The 12,582-nt window shown below is 46.0% G+C and overlaps 3 protein-coding genes across 3 annotated transcripts in view; 1 reads left to right on the top strand and 2 right to left on the bottom strand.

Moving 5' to 3' along the window:
- The window catches only part of LOC117585065 (protein sine oculis), a 14,003-nt gene continuing 1,421 nt past the window's right edge, over positions 1–12,582 (top strand). Inside the window, exons 1-6 of the mRNA XM_034274331.1 lie at positions 1–652; positions 4,332–4,796; positions 4,855–5,065; positions 5,165–5,292; positions 5,613–5,717; positions 5,911–5,966. Of these exons, the coding sequence (XP_034130222.1) occupies positions 4,452–4,796; positions 4,855–5,065; positions 5,165–5,292; positions 5,613–5,717; positions 5,911–5,966 (845 nt within the window). The 5' untranslated portion in view covers positions 1–652; positions 4,332–4,451. The remainder of the gene's footprint in view (positions 653–4,331; positions 4,797–4,854; positions 5,066–5,164; positions 5,293–5,612; positions 5,718–5,910; positions 5,967–12,582) is intronic.
- Positions 7,953–8,572, bottom strand: LOC117585155. The gene is made up of 2 exons (XM_034274493.1): positions 8,444–8,572; positions 7,953–8,378 (listed from the first exon to the last, which is right to left on the bottom strand). Exons 1-2 carry the CDS (start codon positions 8,483–8,485, stop codon positions 7,974–7,976), a joined length of 447 nt encoding a protein of 148 aa, XP_034130384.1. The 5' UTR covers positions 8,486–8,572; the 3' UTR covers positions 7,953–7,973.
- LOC117584969 (focal adhesion kinase 1) overlaps positions 10,640–12,582 on the bottom strand; it is a 25,921-nt gene continuing 23,978 nt past the window's right edge. The window contains exons 18-20 of the mRNA XM_034274208.1: positions 11,946–11,955; positions 10,964–10,969; positions 10,640–10,651 (exon numbers count right to left, since the gene is read on the bottom strand). The gene's annotated coding sequence lies outside the window, so the exon portion shown is untranslated. The remainder of the gene's footprint in view (positions 10,652–10,963; positions 10,970–11,945; positions 11,956–12,582) is intronic.

Below are 12,582 nucleotides of genomic sequence, written 5' to 3' on the forward strand. Positions count from 1 at the left end.
CGCTGCCACGCTGCGGTTCGTTTTGTTCGCCGTTCGGTTCGCTGCCTCACGTCGCGTCGCTCAACTCGATCCGGATCCGGATCCGGCGGCCTTTCGCTCGACTCGCGCACAAAATATTTAAATATAATTTCTCAATGAATGAAACTAAATGCAACAAATTAGCGCACACGAAAACGACAACAAAATAGAAAGATAAATTAATCTAATCAATCTGCTGGCGGCCATCTTTCAGCTGGCACTGTTTCAGTGTCGCACCTTTTGCCGTGTGTTAGTCGGGCACGGTCCGAGTCTCGGCACAGTTAGAGCAAAGCTCCACGAGAGGAGCGAGCAATCAAAAGTATTCGCAGCACACGTGTTCGCACAGTGCGTAAGAAAGATGTGCGGCCCTGCACAAGTGGCGCCACCTCCAGTGGTGGTGCAAAAGTGTTAAAACTCGTACATAACTGTGTGTGCGAGAGAGTGTGTGAGTGTGATAGTGCCTGGCACATAAGCCGATCCCCCACCCAAAACATCATCTTTTGTTTGGATATATCAAAAATCGAAATCGGAGAGTCCCCAAGTGTAACAAAAACACAAAACAAAACTACGCCAAAACAGCAAACACGGATATATACAACCACATCAAGTAGATTCATAAATAATCAAACTACAGGTGAGCCACCGATTGGATTACTTTAAGAATTCAACTTGCCGACGGCAACACGCAGCTGGCGTGTAAAGACTGTAGAGAGAGACTGTAGGAGGAGCAGGCAGCAGTTTATGCTTCTACCATCCTAGATTATAGCTGATCTTTGGAGTAAGTGGAGTAGATGCTCCGCAGAGCGAATGCAGATCCCACCTTCTGTAAGGCTAGGAATCGCTCATCTTCGAGTGTGTGTGCCAAATGGGAATATGCCTTCACATATTTCCATTCTAATGCATCGATCTATCATGGCAATCGATTCACAACTTGTACGACTAGGCATCCATCTTCTAATTGCGGGCAGTGTGAGAGGGCGAAACCGATGCAATTCCGACATTTGCGGTTTCCAAATTGCCTTCAAGAGAACGCTGCTACTTGAAGGCACTTGAAATATTTTCTAGAATTCATGTTTGGAGATATTTGGCAAATGTAATTGTTTACACGGCCCCTCCTGAGTGGGCGTGTGGGTTGCGCTCACCCCGAAAATTGGATATTCACGGATACACCCACTCCTCGCGGATGATATGTACATGTGTATTTATTAATTAGGGGAAAAGTAGGCACCAAATGAAAGAAAGAACAAACCCATTTCCAGTTGTCATTCATTCATCACTGAGGAACAGCTTCGCACCAGCATCACATCTCTCGAGAGGCTCTTGTGGCCATCGGATACATTTCGTTCCGCGCGTTTATTTATAAAGCAGTTTCGCTTCATCATGCAAATTTATCTTTTGGGACGCAAAATATGAACAAAATTATTAACTAATCGAGAGGGTTACATACACACAAACACACATCTCGTATCGGCTCTATTTGTTGAGGAAAGTTTCGGTTGAGTGGGAAACTGGTCGGTCAGTGGACCAGTTCCGTCCGCCGTCCGTCTGTCCATGCTAAATTGCTGGTCGGTATAAATAGTAAGGAAAATTCTTGATAGGATTGGAAGCGTTTAAATGAATTGGCCAGCGCGTGTGTGTGTTTGTCTTGTCGCTGCCAGGGAGTCGCTAGTCGGTATGATTAATGGGGTGCGGAGATGGAAACAGTTGCTACAATAATGATGTTATGTTACCAGAGCCAGCCAGCCAGCCAGCCAGCCAGTCGAGCCATCAATGGTAGCAGCACAAAGTTGCCAAATTGACAAATTAACGCATTCCTCGAGCCACGAACAGATGCATGATGCTGCATGCAACATGGCAGATACGCAAGCGTAGCGATCTGTCTTTGATCTGCCATTTTACGCACTGCCCTACAGAATTCGCCGTAATTTGGCTACATTTTAGATTTTAAAAATTACATTTGGGTTTCATTCAAAACTTTGGCAAATGTAGCGCAGAAATGTGATTAAGATGAGAGGTGGAACAGCAGCAGCAGCAGCGGAGGAAGGGACTCTGTTTGTCTGTACATCTTTGTATGCAAAACCCATTAAATTGACAAATTTCATTCATTACGCTGCAAGTTCTTTTTTTGATTTGTGAGTGCGTGTGTCTGGCTCACGTGGGGGCAACAATTAAGCAGACTTTACAGTTTATAAATACAGTTGGCGCTGTATCTGGCAGATAACAATTGCTTAGCGAAACCAGCCAGACAGTAGCCATTCTTGGAATGGCGGTGGTGTGCCCCAACAGGTTGGCACCGTCACCCAATAACAGCCTCTCCAGGCGATTACATTAAGTAAACACAGACATTGGGCCCCAGCATGTGGCTGCAAAACAGTCGTCGCCCTCTCTCTGGCTTGCACGATCAATAGAACACAGTCGAAGGCAATCCTGGGCTTCAAGCAGTTCCCTTTCAGAGCTTAAAGTGCGAGCAGGCAGCAGAGATACTTAAAGCCAAAGATGCAACTTCTTTGTTGAACATTTCCATCAAAACTATCTACAAATCATTGCCACAAAAGGAACAATCAAGACAGAAGACAGTAGTTTTTTATTGTAAGTTGACTTTAATCACAAACTAATTAGGCAGCAGCAAGCAGCATCCACAACAATTCAATTTGATTAACAGCCCAATAGAATACTCACAGAAAAAGATACAGATACAGATACAAATGCAGCGAGGTGTCCGCTTTCAGACCCCCACAAATAACACTCAAATTAAAATCTTATAAAAGTCAAACTGAACAGCAGAGCAAACAGCAGAGCAGAGCAGCAGCAGCAGCCCAACAGAAATCCGATAGATACTCTCGCATAGAAAGAAGAAACGTTGGAAATAAATAACGAAATTTGTAAAATAAATTAAATTAATTTTATTCGAAGCAGACAGCGATAAGAAATCTCCCGCATACAAGTTGAGAGCCGAAGACAGTGGAAGAAATGCAGTGGGAAATCCACCTTAGATAGAGCATCTTTTGGGGCTCTGGCTACTGCGGCAGTGTAACGGCATTGAGCTATTAATTTGGGCTGCTATCTTGGAGCTACTATTTAGAGCTGTTGGTGTGTCATCGAGCTGCGTTCCCTGCACAGTGGATACGATCCTATAGGTTGAAAATTTATCGCGTATTTCGTTTCACTTTCGCATGCTGCTTGTTTACTTGCGTCAAACATGAAACAAGAAAGAAAGAACAGAAAAAAACAACAGCAAGAGGAACAACAACAAATAATCGAATAAGAAAGAGAATCCAATTCGTAATGTGGGGGAACGACTGGCGGGACGGGGGGGATCTCACTAGGCCGATGACTCAAGAGCATAGAGCCAACTTGGCGTTGGTATTTTTGTTACAGCAGCCAAAACGAAATCTCTTCTCTATTTTCTTGTTTTTGTATATATAATCTGCCCCGGAATACACACGAGAACTGAAAACAGATCCAAGAATATCTTGCACACAAACAATGTATAGATGTAGATGTAGATGTAGCTCTATATGTAGATGTATATGTGTGTGTGTACACGGGGGATAACTATCTGTGTATCTCTTATAGCTAAACAGAGATCGATTGCATATATCAAAGTTTGCTATAAAATATAGCCAAAAGATATTCTATCTGGGGGATACACTCTCTCTCTTATTTTCTGTCTCTCTCTCTTTCTCTGGTTATGTCCCCTGCTTGTGTGTAAGAAGAGACCAGCGACAGCGACGCCGTCGTTTGGTAATTTTAGAAATATTCTTAGAACTGAATACAGAAATCTGAAATCAGAGAAAAACCGAAACACCACGCGCCCCAAGACCCAAGACCCAAGCCCCCATATGAACCACACACATCTCGCCTCTGCAGCATATTGTGTAAAAAGTTTATTTCTGTAAGAGTTCTCTCTCTCCCTCGTCCACTCTCTTGGCTACGGGTGAGAGCGGGTTGGAGCACGAGTGCCCAAGCAATATTTCCAATAATCGAACATGTTGTATCTATAATTGTACGCGGATTAGTTAATCATATTTGACAACATGGGGTCCAAGCGGTGGGATTCGTTTTGTTTTGATTACTTGTTCAACATTTCACGAAAATCATTCATTTGCATATTCCAATGGCAATTTCAACAGTTTTAATGTGTCTCAATAAGCATTTCGGTTAATTATGCCCATCAAAATATGAGAAATCTTTGCGCTAATTAGCTGTGGATAATTTGTGTTCGGAAAACAATTTGGAATCGCTTGAAATTTGCATAAATAACTGATAAATCCACTAACAATTGCTCATCTCTCAATTCTCTGTCTTTGCAGCGCTCAAATTACCAAAGAAAAAGTGAAAAAATAAACGTAGCATAAGTAGGATCTAGAATCGATCGAGCTACCCACCCACCCGATCCCCACACCTAGTTCCGCTTTCGTTTCCCGCCCAAAATGCTTCAACATCCTGCCACAGATTTCTACGATCTGGCAGCGGCCAATGCGGCTGCTGTCCTCACCGCCCGCCACACACCGCCCTACAGCCCCACAGGTCTAAGTGGCTCCGTGGCGCTCCTCAACAACAACAACAACAACAACAACAGCAGCAGCACTGGGAATAGCAACAACAACAACAATCTGGACATTATGACGCACAATGGAGTGGGTGGCGGAGGAGGTGGACTGCACCTAACTGGCGGCAGCAATGGAGGCGTGACGGGCGGAGGCGCTGCCTCCGGCGGCAGGGAGAATCTGCCCAGCTTCGGCTTCACCCAGGAGCAGGTGGCCTGCGTCTGTGAGGTGAGTTTTGCCTTGAATCTGAGTCTGTGCAACCGTTCTAATCTGTGCAAAAATCCAGGTCCTGCAGCAGGCTGGCAACATCGAGAGACTGGGCCGCTTCCTCTGGTCGCTGCCACAATGTGATAAGCTGCAGCTGAACGAGTCTGTGCTGAAGGCCAAGGCGGTCGTTGCATTCCATCGTGGCCAGTACAAGGAGCTGTATCGCCTGCTCGAGCATCATCACTTTTCGCCCCAAAATCACGCCAAGCTTCAGGCCCTGTGGTTGAAAGGTGAGCCAAGAGTTACTCCAACTCCAACTCCAACTCCCATTCCTCTGTTGTTACTCCTCTGCTTAACCCCAAATCGAAATTCTTTCTCTCCGGTTGTAGCGCATTATGTGGAAGCCGAAAAACTGCGCGGAAGACCCTTGGGTGCTGTTGGCAAATATCGGGTTCGTCGCAAATTTCCATTGCCCCGCACCATCTGGGATGGCGAGGAGACGAGCTACTGTTTTAAGGTGAGTCGAGCGAGTCCTCCTCGACTGCAAGTCCAACAACTTTTCATTTTAATTGTGGCCGTGGAAGTGGCAGTGGCAGTGGCAGTGGCAGGGCAAGGCTCTCCCAGCCCTGACCAAAAAGAAATCGTAGAAATGTCTGCACGCCTGTCTGATTGCATTTGCCGCTGGTATGAGGTATGAGGAGGGTTTGTGGGTTTTCGGTTTTTTATGTGTGTTCCTGCAGGGTGTATCCTGCCCAGTGCAGGCTTTCAATTGATTACAACTGATTTGTGATTTGTTTACATTTAATTATGCTTATTTCTCGCTTCTCTCTTTCTTAGGAGAAATCCCGCTCTGTATTGAGAGACTGGTACTCGCACAATCCATATCCATCTCCGCGCGAGAAACGCGATCTGGCCGAGGCCACCGGACTGACCACCACACAGGTGAGATAATTATTCCCTCTGCGAGCTGTTGATGGCTGCCAAATTTCAATTGCAATTCCTCACAAATGACATGCACATCGCATACCCATCCTCCACTTGTTAATTGCAACTCATTAATCATGCCACAAATATGCATTGAATAATCGAGAATTGTATTTCTAAAAGTGATCTCTCTGCTCTCTCGCCTTTACAGGTTTCCAATTGGTTCAAGAATCGACGACAAAGAGACCGAGCCGCCGAGCATAAAGAGTGAGTTTTGTATGAAATTGTCAAGATATTAGAATGCTCTACCATAGCCATTTAGGATTATATTAGCTGAGCCACAATGTCACAGTGTCTTTGGTATTCCATTAGCTGTTCCAAGTGTTAAATGATTCACTCCGTGGGGTGCTGGCCTTTGAAGTTTCTGTCCTCAAAGATAATTTAGCTGGCGTTGGGTCAGCAGATCTCTATAGGAGGATACAGATATAGAGATATACAGATATTTGCATGTACATCACTTTGTTTATGTTTCATTTTTTGAAATGTTTCGCGGCAAGTGTCAACGCGTGCAGCGAGCACAGAACAAAAGTGTATACAAGATAATATATTAATTTGCATTTAAATATTTCAATTACAAAACCTGGCGACATTTACTACCAAGGTCATTGAGGGGGGTGTGGCCTGTAGCTAATTAGTGCCAAGGACAAGAGCGCCAAAAGTGGCACACGCGCTGGTGGGGGGGGAATCGCTGACAAAGTCATTTACATATTGTTCCAAATTCCAAAATATATTCTCTCGATATATTCACATATTTGTTTTATTTTTATTTAATTTGTGGGATGTGTTTATGTTTGTGTTTCGGGTATGAGCAGAGACAGACGTATGTACCTTCGGCATATGTGTGGCAGGCCTCGTCACTAATTAAAATCCCCAGTCCTTTGCCCGATCCCGTCCTGTCGAAACATCTGCATTTCCGCTTAAGCAAATACTCAAGAAAACTCTTTTTGGACTGGCAGTGGAGAGTGCAAGGGAGTGCCCGGGAGATGCCTGACTGCAGATAGGAAACATTTACATTCTCTCAAATATTAAACATCCTCTCTGCCGACAGCATCCTTTTTGTTTGCACGCTGTCCAGTGCAAGATCCTGCTGCTGCTAGAAGTCATGTGAAGTGCAAACAGTCGATAGAAATTTCGAATGGATTTTTGAAGTGGCCGCGTCTGTCTTTGCTCTCTCTGTCTGTGCTAACTATTGCTATTAACTATTATTAGTTGTAAACTTTCCCCGGGATAGTAGTTTCATTATGCTAAATGGTATATCAGTTACGGAAGGGAACAGCAAGGAGCCCCCCCAGTCAGTGGGAGGGAATCCAGTAGGTGATCGCAGCGAGAAATTGTCGCAATCAAAATTTGTACATAAAATGTATGGAAAACGTAAGACTGAAAAGTGCTGTTAAGGCTGTAAAAAATATTATAAATTGGATGGCAGTGGCAACCGCACTGCACTCCGGCAGCAGCACTCACACACACATACGCGCTGCGCTGCTCTGCTCTGCTCCCTGCGATAGTTCGTCGCTGCGTATCTCCATCGTGTTCGTTGTTGTTGTTTGCTGCTGGCCCTGTTGTTGCTGGTAACTTGATATATGTTTATGGCTGTTTGTTGCCTCGATGAGCAACCAACTCAACTCGCTGTGCTGGGCTGCGCTGCTGCTACTTTAACTTTTTTCCATATTGTTTTTTTTCCCCATCAACATCTTCAGCCTCTTTGTCTCCTCTTCTTTTTTTTTTGCATGTGCACTCGCTCTGCTCTGCCTGTGTGTGTGTGTGTGTGTGTGTGCCATGCAGCTTTGGTGGCAGTCAGCAAACCACAACGGCGCCAAATCTGATTCTAAAGCGGCACTTTGAACAGAGAGCACAACAGACACAAATGGCAAAGTAAAGTGGTTATTGTTTAAATAGGCAGCAGCAGCACCTTGGGAACAGGCAGAGAGACACAGAGAGAGAGAGAGAGAGAGAGAGATAGAAAGAGCGTAGGTAGATGTCCTAGGCAAGGTGAATTTGCTAACAAGCTGACGTTGCCCGCTGTGGGGAGATGAACAACTTATTCCCCACGCACAAACCAGCAAGCGCTAGAAAGGGATAGAGATAAGAGGTGGCCCTGTGGTGAAGATGTCACCGTGAATGTAAATTCTCCTTGGTCCTAGGTGCTTTAAATTTATTCAACTAATGCTCCACACACATAATTTGGTAGGATCGATTCCTTTTCCGTTTCATCATTCAACTGAAGATAAAAAACAGGGCCATGCGCATGTAGTCCAGTGTCGTAGATACTCCTATTATAATCGTCTGATAGCGATCGAGGCACATATGCAGGTACAGCTGGTACTTCTTGTTGGTCACCTCAAAGCTCCACAGGTTGGACATGGCGCCGAGCAGGTCCCAGTTCTGATCAAAGCTCAACCACGAGTGATGCTCGGCCACGTACTGGAAGATGCCAAAGTAGAAGAGGACCACGAGTATCGGGAAAAGAAGCGGCAGCAGGATGACAAAACACAGCAGGCAGCTAAAGGCGAGCTTCAGCAATGTGGGAAAGGGCAGCGGCTCCAGCCAGATACCCTGCAGATCAGACAGCAATGGCTGCATATAGTACACCATGCGACCCATCACTGAGATCTTCTGCCACTGGGGATTGCATGTGGAAATTAAGAGATTGCCCGCAGTCTGGATTGCTCTTCCGTGGGACTTACCACTTTCCGCTTGTGCAGCGGTTTTTTCCAGGCCTTGTGCATGTTTCTACTGTTTTCCACAAGGAATTTGGCAGAACTGTCTTTTGTGTTGATCAATTTTGAAACAATTTTGGGTTTGTTCTTTAACTATTTGGAAATAGTTCGCTGACACTTTTTAAGTTCATAAAAGTTTTGGATTGTTTTTGCTTGTTGCTTCGGTCGAATTATCAACACATAAAAGTCATTCAATTGAATTCTCATTCGTTATGGAAAATCGACAAAGTGGAGTATTTTTTTGGCCAACTCTATGGGCATGTGCAAGTCTTTCATCTCCAAATTGATTGATCCGATCCGCTTCGGCCGTAACTGCAGTTGTTAAGGGAAATTTCAGGCTATGTATTAGCTTTCCTCTCTCCATCCCTTTCCTTCCCTCTGACTACTTTCTGTTCCTTCCAGTTGCTGTCTGGTTCCAGCAGCAGCAGCAGCCAGCGAGCAACCATCATACTTCTTCATACAACAACTACACTACCGATGCGACCCAGTCCGAGTTCCACTTCCAGTCCCAAGTCCCATCCCATTCTCCCCCTTCCTCTGCCCCCATCCCTCAAGCTGTTTGTATATGTTTTTCTCTCCTCCTCGTCGTCGTCGTCGTCGTCATCATCATTTTGCGTTCGTCGAATGCCACGGTTGGCTGGAGGGTAGCTGGGCAGAGTATCAGGTTACCACAAAATGTGCGTGTGTTCTTTATTCGTTCGCCCTGCTCAAACCCCCGGCTCCCTCCACCCCGCGCTGCGTCCCTCTCCTTCCATCTGCTGTCTCCAGCGCGTTATTCATTTTTATTCGTTTTATTGTACATTCTGTTTTATTATTATGTATTTTGCGCTTTTGCCCGTCGTCTGTCCGCTCTTCGCGCTCCTCTCTTCATGCTTTGCTTTTGTGTGTTGTTTTCGTTGCGCTGCTCTTGCGCTCTTGCGCTCTTTCTCTCTGCATCTCCCATCTCTTTCGCTGATGGCGTTGATAATGATGTCGTTGGTGATGATGGACTCAGTCGCGTCCCGTTCCACGGGATTTGACGCATCCCCACACTCCACTCCCCCGCTCTGGTGAGTGTTCGTCAAGTACTCTCGCCTACAATTGGAGATCTTGGGGAAACTCCAACTTGACCTCTCTGCCATTGTCTTGATATGGTTTCCCCCAACCAGCCCATCAAACACTCTAAGCTGCTTAGAGTTTCGCTCGGCCAAGAGTCGTGAGGATTACATAAAAGTTTGGTTAGGCACCGCGGGGGGTCACAAGAGTTACAGCTGTAGCAGAGAGAGAGAGAGAGAGACTCCCTCCGCCGCTGGGGCAGGGCAATTAAAAGGCAACAAAATTATTAAAAAAAACTGTCAAAACAATCCACAGCCAGCATAAAATGCGCCACACGCCACACGGCCAAAAACATGGCATGGAATGGAAAACGTTTCTCGGACAGATAATAAAATATCTTATAACGATGACAGGGGAGAAGAGACCTTGCGATGTGCTGGGGAGACCTCTCTCTGCTCTTCGCTGGCTAATCGTTAAGATCTTACATAGTTGTAGACAATGGCACAATGCTTAGGTAGAGATAGACACTGGCTAGACAAAAATTCCCCCAAACCTCCAAGTCAGCCTCCACTCCTGCATCGCTTTGGGGTCGTCTCTCTCTCTCTCTCTCTCTCCGTGTGTAGTGTCAGAGGGTCGCCACGAGCATTAACAACAGCCACCACACACATGCGTAAATTAAATGATAATTTATGATCAACACCTTTTCAGATTCCACTTATGGATCGGATCGCTGTTCTCCGTTTAGTTGGGTGTCCTGCTGCGCACACGTCCCGAGATTTGTGTACCGATCGCGCAATGCGATAACTCAACCTGTTCTGTTCTCTTCTTTGGCCTTCTCGCCTTCGAACGATCTCTCTCCCGATTCCTAGCGATCTCACGTCGGATCGATCTCCCTGTGCGCCGGGTTAGGGCCACGAAGCAGCGCCTCCTCTGGCTCTCTCTCTCTCTCTCTCTCTGTGGTGTGCTGTCTGTTTGTTTTTTTAGGATTTATTGGCTTATAATTTTTATTAGCAGTGGAATTCCTTGGAAGAGCCCAAGATCCAGCCATCATCTACCCTTAACCCTATGATGGGATGATCTCTCTTTCGTTTGCCTTTTGTGTCTGAGACAGTACTTCTGGGGACTCTTATTAAACATAGACTTCCCATAGTTGTACTACTTCCTGTGGAAACCCTTTAAGAACAACTTTATTCACGTGACAATTTCTCTACTGCTGCCCTGTCCCTGCCCCGTTTCCACTTTAAACATAATCCGATCATGCATTATTACCAAGCTAATGAATCTCCGAGTCCCGTCCCGTCCCCGTCCCAACAGAAATGGCTTAAAACTATACAAAAATCAATTGAGCAAACAAGTTAAAAAATATTAATTCCTCCTCAATGAGCACAGACCCCAAATAAAAAAGAAAAAGAAAAGCTCAAAGAACCTTTTTAAGGTGGAGGGAGAGAAGACCACACACCAAGAACGAGGCCCATAACCTGCTTCTTGATTTTGTTAAAAACTTTATGTGACATTCACTTCTTGTGGCGGGAACTGTCCTTGAGCGTGGCTACACCTCTAGCCCTGAGCATGGAAAAATCGAACTGGAACATTTGTTTTATAAATGCAATCACTGGAAGGTACACGAAGGACAGTCAGCCTGGCAGTCCTACTAAAGCCAGTCCCTACATAGGAGCTGGCGCTCTTCTCTTTCCGCTTCAGTGTTGTCTGTGAGAGTGGCGTGGGGTGGGGGGTCTTGGTAAGTGTTGCAGAGAGAACCGAACAAACAGCGAAACGAGGGAGAGAGAGAGAGAGAGAAGCAGAAACTATGAAATTCTGGTAATTCGATATCATTGTTTATATGCTGCTGCTCCTTCTTCTGCCTGCCAGCCAGCGGCTTCTGCTGTCTTTTGTTTGCTCCCCACTTTGGGCCCCCTCCCCGTCCACGAATATGGTGGCTGTTGGATGGATGATGGCTGGCTGGATGGGGGCGTTTCGTTTGCGTTTTCCCATATTTGCCGAGTTCTATCGATTTTTGTTTAGAGCAGCGCTACTTTAATGTCCACAAAGGGAATTCGCTGGAGAAGAAGTAAGGGGACTCCATCGACACTCCTCCACTCCATTCCATTCCTTGGCTATTGTTCGTCAAATGCCACATGTGTCCGCCGCCGTCGAAGTTCAAGTTCAAAACACAGAACCGAGAGACAATTATGAATTGCCACGCTGTTGGTGGCACTGATCCTGATCCTCCTCTCCTCTGTGGATATAATCTACAATTACATGATTGCCGATATCATACAGCTGGGGACCCAGTGGAGCTCGCGCTGTATGTGGGCCTCCGTCGGAATCTGCAGCCGCCGCGGAGTCAGCAAATACCAAGGCAGAGCAAGGGGCAGGGGCCCATTCCCTGTTCTCCGTCTCTGTCGGTTTGGGGCTGATCGCAAATTTGTCGAGTGTGCGCTTAAATGTTTTGCATTGCCATGGTCGGGGCTGGGTCGCAGGCCTGCGTGTTCCGATACCCTTGGATACAGGACACATATTCGCTGAGTCAGTTGTTTAGTTGTTTAGTTCTGAAGTGGGTTTAATCTGATCTTTGCCTCCACGAATGGCGTAAAGGAAGCTGCTCTAACGTTTCTATTCCCTCAGCACACACTCTCCAACTGCTGCCAGAACGTTCTTCCTTAAGTCTTGGCCTAATTTCGGCCTTAAAGGGTATTCAAAGTTCTCGTTGTGCCTTGTTGCTGTCGCTCATCAATTTGTTGTGCTGCAAACTGGTTTCCGCGGCTGGCTGCTGGCTGCTGGCTGCCTGATTGTGCCTGGCCATGCAATTGGCGACAAGATTAACACTTTGCCATGCCGCTGATGTGATATCCGTTGAAAGGCAATTGCTCGAATTTCAATTATGTTACGCCTCTCTGGATGGGTGGAGGTGTAGGTGTTATGCCATTAACGCATCATTTCAACAATTGTCAGCCCCCAAGGGATGTCATGTCTAAAATTAACCCCAAAGTGCTACCCGATTGGAATGCCATTTACAGAATCAGCCACAAAACAATAATAAGAGTCAAGCTACTTAACTTTTGGGCCACAAG

The sequence above is a fragment of the Drosophila guanche genome, unplaced genomic scaffold (assembly GCF_900245975.1).
Source record: "Drosophila guanche unplaced genomic scaffold, DGUA_6, whole genome shotgun sequence".
NCBI classification, from domain to species: Eukaryota; Metazoa; Arthropoda; class Insecta; order Diptera; family Drosophilidae; genus Drosophila; species Drosophila guanche.

Bases quoted from the DNA above. Each gene is read 5' to 3' on its own strand.
- LOC117585155 (XM_034274493.1), bottom strand. From the start codon at position 8,485: ATGCACAAGGCCTGGAAAAAACCGCTGCACAAGCGGAAAGTG. The intron at 8,379-8,443 runs GTAAGTCCCACG...TGCAATCCCCAG, and splicing joins CGCTGCACAAGCGGAAAGTG to TGGCAGAAGATCTCAGTGAT.